This window comes from Musca domestica, unplaced genomic scaffold (assembly GCF_030504385.1).
Source record: "Musca domestica strain aabys unplaced genomic scaffold, Musca_domestica.polishedcontigs.V.1.1 104, whole genome shotgun sequence".
Lineage (NCBI taxonomy): Eukaryota > Metazoa > Arthropoda > Insecta > Diptera > Muscidae > Musca > Musca domestica.
In genome coordinates, this window is record NW_026712121.1 from 563,427 (window position 1) to 584,920 (window position 21,494).

Below are 21,494 nucleotides of genomic sequence, written 5' to 3' on the forward strand. Positions count from 1 at the left end.
ATTTAAAAAATGGATATTGAAGACGATAAGTTAAAATTAATAATTTATAATAATAATTAATAATCTGATTCCTCATTCAGCCGGTGCTCTTCACTGCTGGAATCATCCAAAACTGAATACATCAGTTGCTCCATATTTTCTCTTTCTGTTTTTTGCACGACAAATATTAGTTTTTCCTTTAGTTTTTAAATGATCTTTTTTCTTTACATTTGTTGTGACGCGCGAACATTGAAATGTATCAATACATTTTTCAACCTTGTTAGCCCTGCCAATTAAATGTCAAATTTACAAGTTGCACATTTCTGCTCGACCAAATTCATGTAGCTAAAACAAGCAGAAATGTGCACCACTCAGCGCCATTTTTTTCTCGAGAGAGCTGCAAGTTTTGCTAGTTTTTGGAGTACGGAAACGCGTTGTAGCAGAATTAGTGCTAATTAGTACTAATTTGCAGGTTCTGGAAAACAACTATTGTAAGCTACTATCAATCGATACTCTCTTTTAAACTAAAATATCGATACTATCAATATTGCCAGCATCGATACTATTAGTGTTTGCAAGTAGAGCTACGAAACCCTAAACAAGACAAAGACAAAGACATAGAAGTGTAAAGATAGGACAAGACAGGGTCTAGTTATGGTAACCCCATGGCAGAAGAATACAGGTAGATGCATCAACGCTTGGGAGCATTGATATGTCAAAAAATTTTAAATGTTTTTTTTCAAATATAAGTAGATTTTTATATGTTTTCTTATACTACGTCATTCGGAGGCTATTATAATTCGCGTTTTTCAACAATTTTTACAAATTTAAATAATTTTTCATTCAACATTTTCAATTCCAAAATTGGTTTGACAGTTCATTGTCCCAGCAGCTGTGTCGACGCGTCTACCTATATTCTTCTACCATGGGTAACCCTGTGAAAATAACTCTGTTGTTACGATATCATGACAACATAGTTACCAATGTTGACTGGTTTAAACCACTAAGGCAATGTGCAAATTTTCGGAAAGGTCCATGGAATAGAATTTTGAAACCAAAATTTGGATTTTTCAAATTTTTATCTGTTATCTGTTTCTGTAATTGTGGTTTTTATATTAACATGTTTCTGCCATGAGCTGTTACTCTATGTATTGTAGACACAAACCCTTTGCTCAAAATGCATTTTGTCTAGTCTTTACCATTTTAGGTCTTTGACAAAGACTTGCAAAAAAAATTTTATTTGAAGGTAACAAAAGAAAATTGAAAAGGTAATGATTGTTTACGTAAAATTTAGTACTATCCATCTCATGATATCCATTCAATACTATAGACAACAAAATGGAAGTAAATGAAGAAGAGTTCGAGATGCCCTCATCCAGTAGCAAGGGTGAGAAGAAACAATTCGTAAAACCTCTGCTAATGGCAGAATAATGCAGGTAGTAGCATCAAGATCTGTTACCATCATGAATACAAAATAAAATAAATTGAAATGGCCATTCAGTGGTTATTATAAAACGAGTTTTCAAGAATTTAACAAATTTTCATAAATTTGCATTCAAAATTTTGACATCTCATTGTACCAGATGTGTCGAATCGCCTACCTATATTATTTTTCATGCTGTCACAGTTTTGCGCCGTTTGCCGAAATCACATTATGGATTTATGCATTAAGTGTCAAGCAAATCAAGCATCTATCACCAGTAAAGAATGCACAGTGCACTGGGGTGTTTGTGGTCATGCTTTCCACTTCCATTGTATATCACGTTGGTTAAACACCCGCCAAGTCTGTCCATTGCATAACAGAATATGGGATTTCGTAATGTATGAACACTAGTGTTACCTCTAACCCTTTGGATGATTGCAGTGGAGCGATAGCGCTAGAGTTTGAATATTTAGGTTATTTTTTTATTCCAATCATATAATTTGTGTACGAAAACGTAATTTTGCATTAAAAACTATCGATTCAACAAAATAAGTAATCTATGCTGTTAGAAATTAATTGAATTTATTTAGGTTTGAAGTAAGAAGGTATGGTATTGGAATAAGTAGAATAAGCGCAAACGAAACCATGTTTATAAACGAAAGAAAAGTTTTGTTACCTATCTCATCCGAGGTACAATTTTTGTCCGCGAGTTGGAATTCCGAAAGAAAACTGGAAACAAAAGAGGCAATATTTTCACAATGTTTGTATCGACAAAAAATTTCGACAAGTGATTCTCCAACCGAATTTAAAAGCAGAAAAATATTTATAAAATGTCAACATTTATACAAAAAGTTCAAAACAAGAATAAAAATAGTTAAATAAAAGATAAAATAATATTTGGAGGAAACGATAATTTCTTCCATTATTATCAATGCTAATTTCATTTAATTTCGTATAAATTCCTATAAAATGATCTGTTCCAGAACTGCAAGAATGTAAACGTTTTTACTACGATAACCGATTTTACCTTTTTGATATCGAAGAAAATTGCAAACCTAGTAGATTCTTTCAGGAAAAAATGAATTATGCTGCTATGAATTACGAATCTGCCGTATAAATGGATTAATTCGTGTACCTAATTCTGAGAGGGAACAACGTGATTGAAAGTGCAATGAGAACATAGCATTAGCACTGGCGTTTCGTCCGATAATATCGATAAAAAAAACTATCAATCGATACTCTCTTTTAAACTAAAATGTCGATACTATCGATATTGCCAGCATCGATACTATTAGTATTTGCAAGTGGAGCTACGAAACCCTAAACGAGACTAAGACTTGCAAAAATTTTTTTATTTGAAGGTAACAAAAGAAAATTGAAAAGGTAATGATTGTTTACTTTGTAAAATTTAGTACTATCCATCTCATGATATCCATTCAATACTATAGACAACAAAATGGAAGTAGATGAAGAAGAGTTCGAGATGCCCTCATCCAGTAGCAAGGGTGAGAAGAAACGATTCGAAGTGAAGAAGGTAGATGCAAACTCCACAGAACTTTTATATTTTTAGAAAGTCATAAACTAATCTTTTTTACTTTTGTTTCCAGTGGAATGCTGTAGCCTTGTGGGCTTGGGGTAAGTAAAATTGTTTACACGAGAAATTCGTATTCGCATTTAACATAACCTTGGTTATTTGAGCGACGACAGCTCGTTGCCGGACAATGAAGCAGAACTCGTCAGTTGTAAACCAAGTAGCGTCGGCGGCGGCAAAATTTCGGCGCAAAAGAAATTAATTAAAAACTATCATCTTTAAATATATTTTCTATTTATACGAATTTGGTGAAAATGTTGGCGCACGATTACATTTTCTTTAGTAACTTGGCGGCGATTTGAGCCGACAATGCGGCGTCTTTCTACAACCTCTGCTAATGGCAGAAGAATGCAGTTAGTTGCATTAAGATCTGTCATCCTGGCAAATACTGCAAAAATATATTGAGGTGGTTTCCTATACAATGCCATTCAGTTTTTAAGAATTCCAAAATTTTTCATTCAAAATTTTGACATCTCATTGTACCGCCAGATGTGTTGAAGCGCCTACCTGTATTATTTTTTCATGGTGTCACAGTTTTACATTGTTTACATCTACATCCAACACAATATAACTCTTCCCATTCCTGTTTCTTTTCCAGACATTGTTGTTGACAATTGCGCCATTTGCCGAAATCACATTATGGATTTATGCATTGAGTGTCAAGCAAATCAAGCATCTGCCACCAGTGAAGAATGCACCGTGGCCTGGGGTGTTTGTAATCATGCTTTCCACTTCCATTGTATATCACGTTGGTTAAAGACCCGCCAAGTCTGTCCATTGGATAACAGAGAATGGGATTTCCAAAAGTATGGACACTAGTGTTACCTCTAACCCTTTGGATGATTGCAGTGGAGCGACAGCGCTAGAGTTTGAATATTTAGGTTATTTTTATTTTTTCTATTCCAATCATATAATTTATGTACGAAAATGTAATTTTGCATTAAAAACTATCGATTCAACAAAAGAAGTAATCTCTGCTGTTAGAAATTAATTGTATTTATTTAGGTTTGAAGTAAGAAGAGATGGGATTGAAAAATAAGTATGTAAAATACACGGTAAGCATTTGTAGAATAAGCGCAAACTAAGATTTTTACTGATTGATCAAAACGTTAAATCCACTTCACCTTGGACCCATTTAAGTATCCCAGTAATTTAGCATAGCAAAACTTTGGGAGCCACGTGACCCGGATAAAAAATTAAAGGGTAACGCAAATAAACTACGTTACCAAGCTTCTTTATACCCTCATATACGTCATTCCGTTTGCAGTACCTCTTATGGCATACAGGGTGAGATAAAAAATTACAACAAAGTCAAACGACAAAATTTTTTTTTAATTTTATTGAATGAGAGCAAAAAATGTCAGAAATAGCATCAAATTTTAGAATACGTTTAGATTTGTTCGAATTGGTAACCTTTGGCAAGAAGTATGGCCATCAAACGGCCAATGAAACCCTCACACGCTGCCCGAATCTTACTCTGAGATATTTTGGCCCATTCCCGGCGAAGCGCTTGCTTGAGGTGATCGACACTTTGGTATTTTTTTAGTGCAAACCTTGCTTTCCAAAATACTCCAGACACAATAGTCCGACGGATTGGTATCCAGAGATTTTGGTGGTCATTGTGCGCTGGAAATGAAGCGAGGAACCTCATTCTGTAGCCGTTCTTGGGTGGCGCGCTGAGTGCGATGGTGCTAATTCCTCTTGGAATGTCCAAGGTCTGCTGCCAAAATGTTTGCGAGCCCAAGGCTTTAATACAACCTCCAGAATATTTTCGATATAATATTTGGCATTTATTCTGATGCCACGGTCGATTAAAAGCGGAGAGCGACCATCGGCGGCCCACACCATCACCATGGCCGGGGCTTCTGCTTTTGAACGCTTATAAACAATATAAAAAGCTGTCACTGGAATAATAGCCAAAGCTATCAGAGGATTTGGTGCACAGAAAATCGGCGCATTTACATTAAAAAACCGAGGTGATCAAAACGAATCACTGCTGCGAATTTTGATCCAGAGGCATAATTAGGCCGTTTTTCTTCGAAAGTGAGTAGGGAGAGGGCATTACTTTATCGGGCTACTTTAAGTAAATTTGAAGTGGAGGATATTAAAACCGCACCCTATAACATCAACATATAGCGTTGTAGGGCATAAAAAATTAAAAGTAGCTAAATAAAAATAAACAAAAATTATAGAAGTTATTTTTTTTTATTTTATAATATATATCAAATTAAAACAATACTTTTTTCATATAAATTTGATATAATAAAAATTTGCTAGAGAAAAAATAGTAAGCTGATTAACAACTAAGCAATTATTTTCATATTAGTTCTATTTTTTAACTAAACATTTTATTTACAAACTAAAAATCTGCCAGAGAATCATTTAATACAAAGTTTAAAATAATAATTACAATGAAAAAATAAAAACGCTATTTTGATTCAAATTGCCTTAAAAAATAAATAACTTAAAAAATGCTCCCAAATATTTGCAAATGTATGTATAACAGGAACATTCTTCATACTTCCTTTGAAAAACTACAAATTTGTAAAGTTTTTTTGTTTTAAAGTTATATTTTATTATATTTATTTTTTAACACTTTCAGTTTTAAGTTTTTATTATAATAGAAGTTCGATTTTATTAGTTTTTTTTTTTTTTGTTTTACATAATTTCCTGAATTATTAAATAATTTATTTTATGAACTATACATCATTTGAATTCGATTTATTTCTATTCTTAGCTTTTTTATGGTTATATTGTAATTACAGTTAGCACAATTGTTGTTGCTATGACTTTCTTTATAATATTTAATTAAATTATTCTTTTTCGTATTACTGTTGTTTGTCTTGTTGTTATCATTTTTATTAATATTTTGCTTGCATTTGTGTTTGAATTTTTCATCTGTAAAAATACAAAAATAAATTAGAATTAGAATTGGGAATGTTGTTTGGGGGAGACAATTTGTAGATTTATAATTTTAAAAATACTAGTAGTTGAAACCATCAATCAATAGAATCCTTGATCCTGTGCAACGTCTTTGCAATAATCGGATCTTATGGGTTTCATAACGAAACGGTGAAAATGCATTGACCCAGAAATCGATATTAAGAAGATTACGTATGTCAATTTCTAAATATTACAAACAAATATACAAACACAATACCCTCCTAAACCATGATTTAGAGGCCCAGAGTATGAAAAATATTAAACCCTCTCGTTTTAACATTTAAAAACACTAACCTCGCTTGATACAAAGATACATTGCAACACATTTTGTACACTTTTCAAATATTAAAAAATATTTCAATAATTACCCAATTAAAAAAGACACAATTAGAACACATAAGACAAATAACATTTACTTTGGAGGCCAATAAAACATACTTTTTCGACATACATACATGTTAAACAAAAAAAAAAAAAAAAAAAAAAACAAAAACAATAATAATTTGGAAATATTATTTTTTGTTTTTTTTCCAGATAGTATCCATTTCAAATATTTTTTACAACAAATTTAAATGAAATACTATGTAACTTACATACTATTTCTTGTGTTTAGTTATGATTATTACTATTGTAATGAGATGGAAACAAGTCGAGCAAGATTATAAAAAAAGTTATCCAAAAAACATTTAGAACCAAGCTCGGCTATTTTGTACATCTGCAATTAAATGCAAGTTTAATTTGATGTCTTCTATAGCATTAAAAAAATGACCCTAAACAATTTTAAGAGCATGTGAAATAATTAGTCGAAGGAAGAGCCTTTAAATGAAATGTTGTAAAGATAACATCTATCCAATGTGAAGATGTGCACATAAAATAACAATACAATTGGTTTAGGCAATTAACTTCTACTCATTTCTATTATATATTGTTCAAAGTTATAGAACAGAGGAGGAATAAATGATAATGATATAAACAAGTAAAAAAGCTGTAAGTTAGGCCGGGCCGAACTATGAATACCATCCACCATTTGGAACGAATTTGGAAATTTTCAAAAAATAAATTCCGTTAGAAATTCTGTTAAAATCATAAAAGAGCCGAATATAGCCGTTATATTGGGGTCTATACGACGTGGACCTACATAGGCATTGTTTGTCATAAGCCATTACCATATTCGAATTCGAAACATGAAATAAACGGTGAATAATGTAGCTAAAATCATCAAAATACCTTATATAGGGAGGTACCGTTATATCGGACCTGGACCTGCACAGACAAACTCCTGTCACAGACTGGGGCCTGGGGCCCCCCGGGGCCTGTAAGAAGACGTGGACCTGCACTGACAATTTTCTGTCTTTAGCTATAGAGTCCATTACGAACTTCAAATACCAAATTTGAAGCAATTCCGGTGAATAATGTTGCTAACATCATCAAAATATCGAATATTGGGAGGTACCGTTGTATGGGGGCTATACGAAGACGTGGACCTACATGGCCCAGTTAAGAACTTAACTTTGAATACCCTCCACAATTTGGAACTAATTAGGACATTTTCTAAAAAAAAATAAATAAAATCCATTAAAAATGCTGTTAAAATCTTTAAAATACCTAATATCGGAAGGTGCGATATATGGGGGCTATACGATATCGTGGACCTATTTAGATAATTCTCTTCCAAGGGATAAAGTACTCACAAAAACCTCCTTGTGTGGATTTTCAGACCATTCCGTTGGAAAATGTTGCTAAAATCATCAAAATACCGAATATCGGGGGCTACCGTTATATGGAGGCTATACGAAATCGTAGACCTGTATAGATAATTATCTTTCAAGAGATAAAGTTCCCACAGGGAACTCCTTGCGTGAATTTTCAAACAATTGCGTTGAAAAATGTGACTAAAATCATGAAAATACCGAATATCGGGGGGTTTCGTTATATGGGGGCTACAGGATATCGTGGACCGATATATCCCATCTTCGAACTTGACCTGCCTGCAGACAAAAGACAGATCTGTGCAAAATTTATTTTGGAATTAATTTGTTCATTTCATTTTCATTTTGTTCAAAGTTATGGAACAAATGTTTCTGATAAAAATATATAAGGAGATGCTGGGAAAGGAGATAGAAGTGTAAGACATTTGTTAATAAATGGTTTATTTATGGTTAGGGATTAGATGTTTTAGAAAGCGAGCAGGTACTTTGTTCCGCCAAATAGAAAGAGCTGTGAATTAGATCCATTGCTTTCTCATGAACACCTTGCATAGCGAGCAGAAGTCCAAGGAACTATTTCTACATTTGGCCGTCATAAACAATAATCCTTACACCGACGAGGTGATATTGTTAATATAGCCAAATCCTTTGGTTGATACCTGGGCGCCTCAGCGAATATCAGAATATCAAATACCGAGTCCTTAACAAGAAATAACAATTATACAAAATGTTTCCACATGTTTGCATTGTATTCTTCGAAAGTTTAGTAATGGAATGTGAAATATCTTTGACATGACACTTGTGATACCGAGAGTATGAAAAACTTTAGTTTTGCTTGTCCATCAAATCGACGGTTCACAAGCATCAGCAACTTGAATTTTAGAAGAAGCTAAAGCCTACTGATGATTTCTAGCAACGTCAAAGGGCGAATTTGTATTCAAGCGGACATTGTTAAATGACGGCTTTACAATGTAATTCGTTGATTACACACAAGTGGCTATCGTTAGAGCACTCCAGCATTTAAATGTGAATAAATCTTTTGTGTCATCGCTCGTTACCGTGATACTGGTAGCGTAGCCCGACGTCAAGGAAGTGGACGGAAGAAAACAGCAACATCAGCAGAAATGGTTCGAAATGTAAAGAATCGACTTGATCGAAACCCGCGTCGTAGTAGCCGAAAAATGGCTCGTGAGCTGAACATATCGCAATATTCCATTCGGCAAATATTGAAAAATGAGCTCGGGGTAAAGCCATTGAAATTCCAAAAAGTGCAAAAACTTACAACGCAACAGAAAGAAAATAGACTCTCTCTAAAGAGCTAAGGAGCTGCTTCGCTTGGCCGAAAATGGTGAACTGCCGAATTTGGTTTTCTCCGATGAGAAAACATTCGTTGTCCAGCAGTTTTTAAACAAACAAGATGATCGTGTTTACTTGCCAAAGAGGTTAAGAACGTGGACCGATGTGCCAACCATCCTAGACGATATACAAATTGTTGTGCCAAATTTTAAAGATCGGCATTTAATAATATGGGCCTGAAGCTTGTCTCGACCGACAGACATTTATAGTCTGTGGGGTCTCCGACGAATTTACTGAGGTGTTACCACCTTTCTCTCACAGCTGTACAAGTACAAAAATTATAAACAAAGTAAATAAAATAAGAACGTAAACCATTTTTCTTTTAAATATAAATGATTGGGTGTGTGTATTTTACTAAAAATTTTACTTAATTGATATAAGTAAAAAAAAATTAAACCATTTTGATGGACAAAATATGAATAACTTACAGCCTATTGTTGTATTAAATCTAAACTATAAAACTAAGCAATATGGATCACAATTAAGTAAATGATAAGGATTGTAATAAAAAATAAAATATAGATAAAAACCAAATTAAAAAATAAAAAAAAAAAGAAATTAAAACCAATAAATTATTTTCGAAAAGTCGAACGATGGCAACAAAACAAAATGTTTGCAATCGAACACTTTGGCAGTAACATATTTTTCTAAAAAAAAAAAAAAATAAAAATTTATCAAAAAAAAAAAAAACTGAGGGATGGGGTTTTGAGGAGGACAAATATGAGGGAATTTGCTAAAATGCCTTAACCTTTAAAATCTTGGTTGTTTGTTTTTTCTTCTTTATAACAACAAATAACTTTGAACTTATTGAGAACATTACATGCTAGCTATGTTGTTTGATTTTAGAAAAAAAAAGAAAACATATTCTCTTAGAATAATAACATTCACACATTACTCTTAAAATCCCAAAGGGTTTGCGATTCTATGATGTTAGATGATTTTTTTTTTTGTTTCCAAAATTTTACTTTTTTTGGAAAGGGCGGAGGTGTTTTTTTTTTCTCTCTCGTTTTTTCTTAGTTTTTTTCATAATTATTTATAATTAAATATTTTTTTTAATATTTACTTTCTTTAATATTTACATATTTTTTTAATACTATGCAAATAGTTTTTCGCTTTGTTTTATTAAAGGTCAATGAGGAGTTAAGAGATCAGTACTTTTCTTAGTTGTTGACGCATTTGCATTTGTATTTGTGGTGGTAACCGTAGCTGTAAGGCTTAAAGGTAAAGATGAGGCAGTATGGATGTTATGGTTACTACAATTACTACTATTACTATTTGTTGTTGTTGCTGTTGTTTGGTTATTACTTAACAAACGTAACGGAGACATATTGGCAGCTGTAATGGTTACATTGTTGTTAACCAGATTACGGGCAAATGAGGGCGCAATGAGCGCACAGGAGCCAAATGTATGTTTGGGTATGGCTTGTGAGAAAAAAATAGACGACGACGCTGTCGATGACGAACTTGTGGATGATGATGATGATTGTGTGGTGGAGGATAGCGGAGGAACTAGGGAGTGTGGCATGATACTAGGAGCATTCGAAATACTATCCAAATTGCTGGGAAATGTTAGAGCCGACGTTTGACTACCATGCAAAGTTGTTGATGACAATTTGTGTTTGGGAGAAGCTCCCAGGGAAAGATTTAAAGGTTCTTTGGCAGGTTCATCCAAAGAAAAAATACCCCCAGCAGCAGCAGCAGTGGTACTACTGCTGCCATATGTACCAACTGCGGCAACTGCACTGCAGTTTGAGGCAAAGGAGGAATTTGAAATTGATAGCGAGGCAGGTGGTGAAGCAACAGAAGATGCAGCAGCTTCCGTGGAAGACGTCAACGACAAATTCACAATTGAAGACTCCCCCGAGGAGCTGTGCATTGTGCTATTATTGGTAGAAGTGTTGACAGATGAAGATTCATTCAACGAATCATCCAAAAAGCTATTGGCATTTGCTGTTGAAGTTGGTGGAATGTCTATAGTATGGGTCTCATTGCCAAATATCAAACGTAGACGTTTCTTTTGAGGTGTCATTTGATTGTTTGTATTCGATGTAAGTCCACCAACTGGCACTGCTGCTGATGGTGGGGGAGTGGTTTCTTTGGATTCTACTATTCGCTCCATATGCTGTTCCAGCTCTTCGATCGACGAGAGATTACGCCTGTGATGATGTCGCCGATGATGATGATCTTTGGATTTATGTCGTTTCTTTCGTTTATTATGTGTAGTGCCACCAGTTCCCCTAACATCTTTCTCATCAAAATCTAGGCCATTTTCTGTTATGCCTTCCATACGCAAAATTTCATATTCTACCGGCTCGGAAGAGGATCGGCTACATGTTGATGAGCCACCGGTAACACTGCTACTTTCATCACTTAAACTGGTGCCAGATTCAATTACCTCATCGAGAATGGGCGACCGTTTCATGCGTAAAGTTAATTTCAACCGTCTTTCGGGTGTCTTTAGTAAAGGTTCCACCGTCGAGCCAGCATTCATTTCCCCACCACCACCACCTATTGCACTAACATTTGCCAATGGCAGTGGAGTTGAACTTGTAGCAGTAAAGTTTACATCGACGATGTTTGGTAACTCACAGATACTTTCAGAATGCTTGCGTTTACGTGTGCCACCACCACCTACATGATGGTGGTGAGTATCTGTTATCACAGTCTCTTGATTAGACGAACTGGTACGGCGTGTCACCACGTGACGCCTTAAACGTTGACACAGCGGCACCTCCTGTTCAGTTTCGTTTTGTTCAGCAACAACGGCCGCCGCATGGACTTTTTGAGAATGTCTAAGACTATTTTCAGTACTACTGTTATTACTACAAAAACTACTACTATTACCAACAAATGTGTAATCATTGCCTTTGGCAACTTCTTCAAATGAATCTATCAAATTCTTTTTAAAACTTGGACTACTATTTTGCGCATTATTTGCCCGAAGTTTATTGTCCACACAATTTTCCCCAGTGCTGATTTGTTGTTTAATTTCTTCTCTGTTTTTGTCCTCAATCATAATTACATCGACCTGCTCCTTTGTATGGTTCTCCACCACAACAACACTATGATCGTCGTCATCGACAATGTCGTTGATCGTTTGAGTTCTACAATTACTACCATTACTACTACTGCTACTGTTGCTAATGTTCCTAGTCTCACCCTTTGGAATAGTTTGTTCGAAATTTGTTGCAGTTTCGCTACTTTTGACATTATTATTATCCAAATGATGCTGATGCTGATGATGGTACTGTTTCTGTTTATGATGTGAGTGGTGATGATGATGATGATGTACATGGTTATTATGGTTATACATTTTATGATTATTGTTGGCCACATTACTGTTCGTGTGGGCTTTTGAAAGATTTGAATGGGTTTCTTCCGCTGTTGCTGATGAAGTGATATTGGTGGACTCGCTTTCCATGGTGGTGGCGGTAGCTGTTTCCTGATGTTGGTGATGATGATGATGGTGCCTTAAGACTCGGGATGTCGTTGTGTTATGTAAAACGGCACCATTACGCGTCAAACGCCTTTGTGGTAGCGGCTGCTTTTTTCCCAATGTGTTTTCGTCGGAATGCAAACCAGGCTCCAAATGATTTTCTTCATGTTTTGATGATACCTTTTTTAATGTATCTACTACCATTCCCTTCTGAACTATGGCGGAAGAACATCGTGCTATTGGGGTTTCCATATCATCTGTCTGTTCAGCTTCAGATTCTGAGATTAGTATGACTGTATCTTCCACTGCCAAGTTTTCCGATGAATTAGATGAATTGCCCACAGCTGCAGCGGCAGTTGAACGTGTTTGCCGTGTCGTTTTTGTTGTGGTTTGAGCATTACTGACCGACACCTGACCTCGCGCAGATGGTTGTTGTGTCGTTTTTGCCACATTCGTATTGGCTATATTTGCTACCGCAACTGTTGCCGCCGTTCTTCTAAGATTTCTTCTGGTGGTTGTAGCAGCGCTACTTTTGGGTTCATCGGCTGTTCCTGGTTTTGATGATGTCCCCCGTGCAGCAGTGGTATTTCCCAAACTTGCAAAATCCTCCGTTGACCCAGATGATATTGTACTGCTTGTACTATTCACTCGTGCAGATTTTCTTAATGTCTCCCTATATCCACCAACACGTGGTAGATTTGCTTCTGCAGGTTTACTTTGCTGTGTCGCCGTTACATTTTCTGTATTCTCCGATTGGTTGGTTTGCTGATGATTTTGCATATTATTCACATTATGGGCCGAAGGTATATGACGATGTTTCATGCCATTGGCGGCCATTATCATCTCAGCATCATATTTGGTCATGCCTTTTTGTCGCAATTCCACCATTGTTAAGGGTGTTACAACCACATTGTTATTTTTGTTCAAGGCCGTGTCAGAGCTTACATCCACATGTTTACCCAAGCTATTGTTGCAGTTACCAACAATATTCCCCGAAGCATTGCTATCACTTAATGCTCCATTTGTGAGTTCGGTATTTGTAGAGTTGGTTGAGTTGGCTCTACTTTTTATTCGATTTATACGATTATCGGTTTCCCGCAAACGATATCCCCCGCTGGCGTTAGCATCACCCACAACGCAAGCTCCATTTAAACCCAGCGCCAGCGCAGAATCAACACCCAATTGGCTATTGCCATTTTTGCCCGCAAATGCGCCTGTTCCTCTACGTTCGCAGGTTTCACACTCACAATAACAATTTGCATCGCCGAAAAAGTCTTCGCCGTAGAAACAAGTGATCTCCTCGCCAACTTCAATGTCACGCAACACTTTTACACAAGCCGTGTCACGGCCAGTTGCCACAAACTTGCAATTGGCACGGCAATCGTGATTAATATAGGCTGCAGGTCCCAGCCATAATTGGGCACAGTTCTTACGACAACTGTACATTACGGAGAAGTCATTTTTTCCGGTATGCAAGAGGGCAGCCTCTTCGGCTTCCGTTAGCTCAGCTATACAACCGACAAGGCATTCGATCTTATCATTTTTTTGCCAACGTTTTGTGGCACATATTTTTGCCCCCTTTTGTCCTTCCAGGGAGTAACGATAACAGGCTTCTATAACAAAACCACTATCTTTATCAAACACTCGTAAATAGCGAATTATCTGAAATTATAAAATAAAATGTTTTATCCGTTGTGTCCAGTTTCAAGGAAACATTAGCATTTTATACACAAAAAGTGTTTAATTTACAAAACTTGAAGTTGTGTATAAACCGCTTCAATATCGTTTCAAATTATTATCTTCACTTACATGATCATGCAATTTTTTAATCGCCATTTTATTTTTATTACGAAAACTACGCGGTAACCATGGACCACTGAAAATCTTCTTTACAGCCACTTCGTAATTTTGTGTTTGTATAAATTCATCGACAATTGATTTCAGTTGGGCTGTATCAACCTTCAAGGGACGATAACGTATATTCATTTTGTGCGTCTGAAACCCCAAATGCGGATCCAATATTAACGATGTAGCTAAATCATCATTTTCGGATAACTCCTTGGGAGTCATGCCGGTGGATTGTGAGAGTCGAGATACAATACTATGTGTGGACCCATTAATACCACTAAGCGGCAAGTGATAACCATTGTTGCCATTGCTATGATGATTTGTATGGCCATGATTGTTGCTGGTGGAACTGTAATGACCATTTGCAGACATTGAATGTGTTTTGTTGTTGGTTGCAACAATGGCACTGCTCAATGTGGTTAAATTAATGCCGGCAGTGGCAGTAGCAGCCGCAGTTGAGTTGGCGTATTTTGTTGCAGTTTCACTACGACGGCTGTGATGTGAACCAACAACCATTCTGTACTACAGTCTGAAAAGGAAATAGAAAGATTAATTTAAAATTTTTAATCTTTACCAAGTCAAATATTAAGAGAAGCAGTTTATCTTTCATTATTAACACTCATTTTGATTTCATTTACTTTACATCCGATAAATAATGATAAGGGGAAATATGTCCTAACAAAATCATTCACTTTTCCTGTTGTCTTGTTTTATCATCCCAACTGTTGATATTCTAGCATGCGAACTTAAATTTTTTTAACTTTATTGCACTGAACGTGCTTAATATCCTAAAAAGGCGACTGAACGTACCTTACACGTAATATAACTAACTGAACACCCCCTTTAACAAAAACAGCTGGCAGTAGCCAGACGACGTGACCAGCTGTTAAAGAGAACGATGCGTAAAAGCAATAGAAACAAATTAACCCAGGTTATGAAGATAATGGAGAAAATACAGATATACGTATAATAAACCGAAATATCATAATAATTTTAAGGAAACCACATTTTTCACTATCATAACTTTGTTTCACAAAGTTTTAGAACATCAATGGTTTTTCCCCATATTTTTTTTTTCTTTTTTTTCTAAATGTCTTTTCACTCTTGCTTTTTAAAAGTAGATACAAAAATTATTGATTGACTTCACACTCCACTTCTTTTTTGTGTGTACATGAGAAATGGACAATGTAAAAGACATACAAGACAAAACACATACGCAATGCAAAAGCCCAACATTGGACCGATTAGACATATGTAACCGTTACGTTGTCGTAATTTACTTGACACCGAAATTGATTTTTAAGTTATACTTCTACATAAGAGCTTTACGCCGGATAATGTTCTTTATGAGGGTTAATTTAACATACATTCAATGTAATTGGCAATTTAAATCCGTAATACCGTAAACTGTAAACGTATTATTAATCGGTAAATAATAAATCACACAAAAATCTTCGACCGACAATAAAGTAAAACATCAAATATTAAGATAAAAGCTTAATTAGGCTCATTCTCACTTGTTTCTACTGTTGATTACTTCAATCAGCTGATGCCTTATGCCACATTTACGATACAGCAACGATTCCACTAACTCAACTCGACATGTTTACAACCATAAAAAAATAATTGGCCAATATTTGTTTTTATCTCATTTTATCTTCATTTACATTAACTTGACAAACATTTTCTTTCGAAATTTGTATTAAAGTTGTCTCTAATCACTCACGTAAAATAAAACACACAAAGAAAGAACGTTAAGAAAAAAAAGATGTAACCGAACGAAGAGAAACATATGAACAAAGAAAAACCCTAAAAATCAACAAAATACGAAAGAACTCATACACAGGTACACACTGGTTGTCTCTTTCTAACACACGAAAAATACTGTATATGCCCATCGTTTTGTATGGATTCTTTATGTTGAGACGAATTCGAAAAAAGTAAAAAAAAACACGATTGCACGAAAAAGAACATACGCTCATTAAATACATATGAAAATGGCGGCGTCGGTTCGACTTCTTTTTCTAGGATATGTTCCTTTAAGCTTGGTTTTAACCAAATTTAGCGTAGGGACACAAGTCTATTTACCTTTTATCAAATATATCCCAACAGCTTTAAGCGTTACGTTCTGCTAGTTGTTAACAATCAAACTTGCTCTCTTGATTGCTATTGTTGTTTTTGCTGTTGCTCTTGTTCGCTTGATAGGTTTTTTCTCAGACCTTTTCTGCATTTATGTATACATTTCTTCAATTTTCCATAGTTCCGATTCTGTTTGCAGTCTCCATTGTAACAAATAAGCTATGGTGTTTTATTTTGGCTTCATTTTGTGAAGATATTGCAGTTTTCCGTGTTATCTGGCTCCCTAGCTGTGTTGTTTCGTTTCTGTCGCCCGTCTCAACAAACACAAAGAAAACAAGTCAAACCAAATAAGTCTTTGGCTTAGATGAAAAAAAGCCTTCTGCCAGAATCAGAAACAAAAAATATTCTGCCGTTCTGCTTTTCCGAGCGAATTCTCTTCCAAAACTGACAACGGCGTCGCAGTTTTGCGACTGTCGATGGGGTTATGACCAATTGATGCCCGTCTCAACGCCTTATCCAATGGCGTCGACGTCGCTGCCGTACTATGTCGGTCGCTTTGTCTGTCCGGGTATACTTCTGTCTGGCTGCCTACTTCTTCTTCTTCTTGTGTCGTCAGACTGTGGCGTGCAAGAAGTTGCGTTACTATATTTTCTCGGCGATTTTCTTCCTTGCTCATGCGTTTTCTCGCTAAATATTAGTTCCGATAATTTTCTAGACATCCATTGTATGGCTTTATTATTAAAAATCCGGTTAAATTAAAACTTTGCACGGTTAAATTCACTAATCAATGACAATTTAGTTAGATTTTCTTCAGTCGATTGGCTACACACACATTTCAGCTTTTTGCAAGAACTATGAGCAAGAGGTCCGAGGCAAGCGATTGCTTTAGTTTAACGGCGTTTAAAAATTATGGGAAGACGGCATTGAAGAAAATGACAAATTCCTATTACACTGCGTTTAGAAAAAACAAGCCAATTGAAACACAAATCAACTGGAAGATTTTAAAGAACACTCATGGTTGAAGAATACAGCTAGTCCATCGACACAGCTGCTGGGCTAATGAACTGTCAAACCAATATTAAAATTGAAAATTTTGAATGAAAGATTATTCAAATTCGTTTAAATTCTTGAAAAATGCATGTCATAACAACCTCCGATTGACGTCGTATAAGAAAACATATAAAAATTCTACTTATTTTTGAAAAATCATTTTAAAACTTTTGACATATCAATGCCCCCAAGCGTTGTTGCATCTACCTATATTCGTCTACCATGAGAATACTTTTGATATGTATACATTTTATTATTCAGTAGATTAAAATTGCCGCTCAACCAAGTACATCCAAATAACAAGTTATTATCGTTTTGTTATGTATCCTGCATTTACAAAATAAAATGTTTTAAATGTTATTTCTTTGTCACTCACATATTTTCATGTTTTTCTCTTCTATAGTTTTGTTAGAGATATTTATTTATTTTTCCTTAAAATTGGTTTATCTTTAGATGTTATCAATACAAAATAAAGTTTCAGAATTTCAAGCGCGTTCATTCTGCTATTTCTACTTTAAATGTGACTTTAGTTCTTATAAAATTTGTTAGTTGGGGTAATTTATGCATGTACCTTACTTATTGCTCCATACTGCCATACTTTGTAGAGCGACATCTGTACGCTATTTTACCATTTACTTTCTTGTCATTGAATAATTTCTTTATTTTCAAAAAAGAAATTTGTCGGCAGTAAATTACTTCGAATGGCTGATATTATTGAAGAAGTAAAAACCGAAATTTTTGGTACTTTCAATAAATTCAAAGAAAAACAAAAATACGACTTAATTAATGCTGCAAACGGTATTGCGTGCCAATGTAAGCATACATCTCGCATAGCACTAGTTGAGGAAAGAATAATGTGGTACGCATTTATTTCAATTATTTCTAAATTTTTATTTCTTAACAAAATTCTATAAACTATAGGTTCAAGCGAATGTCATGGCTCTATCAAATTCTTTTGTTTGTCCTTAGCATCCTCTTGATGTTAACTTTCTGCGGATTTTGGTTATTACGTCAATACAACATTTCAAATATATTTGGAGTTCATGCTGCATTTTGGCCTTACAATGCATGTACTGTGGCTTTTTGATAATTTAAGATAAATATAACTATCTGCTGTCGACAGATTTTCATAGTTAAAAAACTCACGATTGGTTTACAAGTCCTATAGGTAATTTATGACCGTCTATGCAGAGTTGTTTGATCCATGGACTAAACAAGGCCTGTCAGTCTTAAAAAATCGAAAACTTCCTAAAAAGTCTGTTCCAGGGAGACATAGAATCAAAATTTAGGACCCGGTTATAACGAGAACATTTTTGGTGTGGCAGCTACTGATACCCAATAGCCACATAATTTACTTTCTCAACACAATTGATAACAAAGAACATATCTGCGTTACTATTAGGATAAAAATCGCAATAGCAATTCTGCATCTTTTTCCTACATCGCATAATAATTAGTAAAGTGGCACAGAGTGTAGTTATTCGAATCATACCTTTTCCCACAGTGAACATTCTCTATGAGACGTCTATATAAAAAACTTTAAATAGATTCATGACGCATAATATAATTACTTTAATATTATAATTTAACAGTTAAAAACATAAACGTTTGTATCTTGATCATCTCAAGTATTCTTTATCCTTGCCAAAACAAATGTTCTCTCCTGTCATACGTTTTAAATCAAGACACCACTATGCCACTGCACCTCAACAAAAACTGCGGCGAAGTATAGGGCAAAATAAGTTTTATAACGGCGTTGACAAAGCATTATTGGCATTGACCTCTCTAACACCAATTCAACGATTTGACAAAGGAAAAATATTCACGGAAATTTTCAGTGAATAAATTTTAATTTAGAGGAATATATCAATTTTATTGTAAATTCTCTTTATATACAGCACAAAGTCTTTTGCAAACACAAGGTAAGTGATTAAATTGATCGAGTAGATGCTATTATTTCTGTCCAGAATATTCTAATATATTGAAAGATTTTCTGTGGCCTGGGAAAAAAATGAATTCGCCGTTTGTGTAAAAAAAAAAAATCGGTTTGGTTGAGGTAAAAATACACAAAAACAACAACATTCACGACATATTGTTCAATATATGGGTATAAATAAGATCTATTTTAACCGCAATTTGTAACAACAAAGCTAAACGAGTTGTGAGTCAATTTATTTTTTTCTTCTTTTTCAGAACTTGTGTGATCCCCTTAACACCAATTGCCCAATTGCACTTACCAAGCTACAAACTTAAAATGCCAAACATTAAATTGCAATCGTCTGACGATGAAATATTCGACACCGACGTACAAATTGCAAAATGTTCCGGAACCATAAAAACCATGTTAGAAGATTGTGGAATGGAGGATGGTGATAATGCCGTTGTGCCTCTTCCCAATGTAAATTCGGCCATTTTGCGTAAGGTTCTACACTGGGCCAATTACCACAAAGACGACCCCCAACCACCAGAAGATGATGAAAACAAAGAGAAGCGTACAGATGACATTTCCTCTTGGGACGCTGATTTTCTTAAGGTGGATCAAGGCACACTATTCGAATTGATCTTGGCCGCCAATTATCTAGATATTAAAGGACTCCTAGATGTTACATGTAAAACTGTGGCTAACATGATCAAGGGCAAGACACCAGAAGAAATACGAAAAACATTTAATATCAAAAATGATTTTACACCAGCCGAAGAAGAACAAGTGCGTAAGGAGAACGAATGGTGTGAAGAGAAGTAATCCGTTTATGCGAGCTGCGTTCGACTTAGTTTTTATGAATGCAATTAAAAGCTAAACATATGTAACTACTAATTATTAAATACCTAAGAAGCTATGTCTTAATATATGAATTTTTTGTTTTTTTACTCTACACACTTGTCACAAACGAAGAAAACACTCATATACATTAGTATATACACCATTCAATTGAACGCCAATGTTAAGAAAGCGTGGATAGCACACGAAGTCCGCATCCCTTATAAGGTAGAACATGATCTTCATGCTAATAAATAAAGGATTTGGTCTTCTTAACTTACATGTTATCTTAATGTTTAAGTAATTCTTTATGAAATCCAAAGCTAACAAAATAATTAACGGAGAACTTTTGAATTATGATATTTGCTTCATTATAACTATTAACTAAGGAATTCGATTTTTAAATAAATATGTATTCATTTTTAAATTGCTTGCCTTTTTTGTTAATTTATTGGACAATTGCCAGAAGCATTGCAATAACTACCAATGCATCCAGAAAAAGTCTCAGTTTCGTGTGGTTTATGTTCTAGTGGTTGGACCATACTTCTTCAACTTATAAATAAGAGAAATAAATGGACCCATTTCAAATTTCGAATACGAAATTTGTAACAAATAGGGAGAATGATGTTAAAATCATCAAAATACCGAATATCAAAAGGTACCGTTATATGGGGCCTATACGAAAACGTGGACCGACATTGCCAATTTACGAACTTAACCTGCCTACTGCGATATACACATGTATGCAAAATTTTAGAATTCTATATCAATTCGTTCGAAAAGTGGCGTGATTACAACAGACAGGCGGACGTCGCTAAATCGTTTTAGAATTTTACGCTGATTCAGACTTTATATACAGGGTGAGTTAAAAAACTGCAACAAAGCCAAACGCCATAATTTTTATTTTTTTATTTTTTAATTTTATTGGATGAACGCAAATATATCGGAAATAGCATCAAATTTTAGAATAAGTTTAGATTTGTTCGAATTGGTCACCTTTGGCACGAATTATGGCCTTCAAATGGCCAATGAAACCGTCACACGCTGCCCGAGTGTTGCTCTGCGGTATTTTGTCCCATTCCCAGCGAAGCGCTTGCTTGAGGTGATCGACACTTTGGTATTTTTTAGTGCAAACCTTGCTTTCCAAAATACTCCAGACACAATAGTCCAACGGATTGGTATCCGGAGATTTTGGTGGCCATTGTGCGCTGGAAATGAAGCGAGGAACCTCAGTTTGTAACCATTCTTTGGTGGCGCGTGCTGAGTGCGATACAGAATATTTTCGCGATAATATTCGGCATTTATTCTGATGCCACGGTCGATTA

At 35.1% G+C, this 21,494-nt stretch overlaps 3 protein-coding genes across 6 annotated transcripts; 2 read left to right on the forward strand and 1 right to left on the reverse strand.

Annotated features, from left to right (window-relative positions):
* Window positions 1-1,205: 1,205 nt before the first annotated feature.
* Window positions 1,206-3,960, forward strand: LOC131800338 (RING-box protein 1A). 3 transcript variants are annotated; one of them, XM_059128224.1, is made up of 4 exons: window positions 1,206-1,247; window positions 2,851-2,936; window positions 3,010-3,037; window positions 3,592-3,960. In XM_059128224.1, exons 2-4 carry the CDS (start codon window positions 2,859-2,861, stop codon window positions 3,810-3,812), a joined length of 327 nt encoding a protein of 108 aa, XP_058984207.1. In that variant the 5' UTR covers window positions 1,206-1,247; window positions 2,851-2,858; the 3' UTR covers window positions 3,813-3,960. The 3 variants fall into 3 exon arrangements, with proteins under 3 accessions (XP_058984207.1, XP_058984204.1, XP_058984212.1); XM_059128221.1 differs by lacking the exon at window positions 1,206-1,247 and adding an exon at window positions 2,636-2,785; XM_059128229.1 differs by lacking the exon at window positions 1,206-1,247 and adding an exon at window positions 2,696-2,763.
* A 5,332-nt stretch (window positions 3,961-9,292) lies between these two features.
* LOC101897840 (histone-lysine N-methyltransferase Suv4-20) lies at window positions 9,293-17,229 on the reverse strand. 2 transcript variants are annotated; one of them, XM_005176081.4, is made up of 3 exons: window positions 16,371-17,229; window positions 14,244-14,811; window positions 9,293-14,096 (listed from the first exon to the last, which is right to left on the reverse strand). In XM_005176081.4, the coding sequence occupies exons 2-3, from the start codon at window positions 14,796-14,798 to the stop codon at window positions 10,128-10,130; spliced, it is 4,524 nt and encodes a 1,507-aa protein (XP_005176138.1). In that variant the 5' UTR covers window positions 14,799-14,811; window positions 16,371-17,229; the 3' UTR covers window positions 9,293-10,127. The 2 variants fall into 2 exon arrangements, with proteins under 2 accessions (XP_005176138.1, XP_019894692.1); XM_020039133.2 differs by lacking the exon at window positions 16,371-17,229 and adding an exon at window positions 15,800-16,315.
* A 1,943-nt stretch (window positions 17,230-19,172) lies between these two features.
* Window positions 19,173-20,596, forward strand: LOC131805003 (S-phase kinase-associated protein 1-like). Its single transcript, XM_059128241.1, has 2 exons — window positions 19,173-19,333; window positions 19,605-20,596. The coding sequence occupies exon 2, from the start codon at window positions 19,666-19,668 to the stop codon at window positions 20,152-20,154; it is 489 nt and encodes a 162-aa protein (XP_058984224.1). The 5' UTR covers window positions 19,173-19,333; window positions 19,605-19,665; the 3' UTR covers window positions 20,155-20,596.
* The last annotated feature ends 898 nt before the right edge of the window (window positions 20,597-21,494 follow it).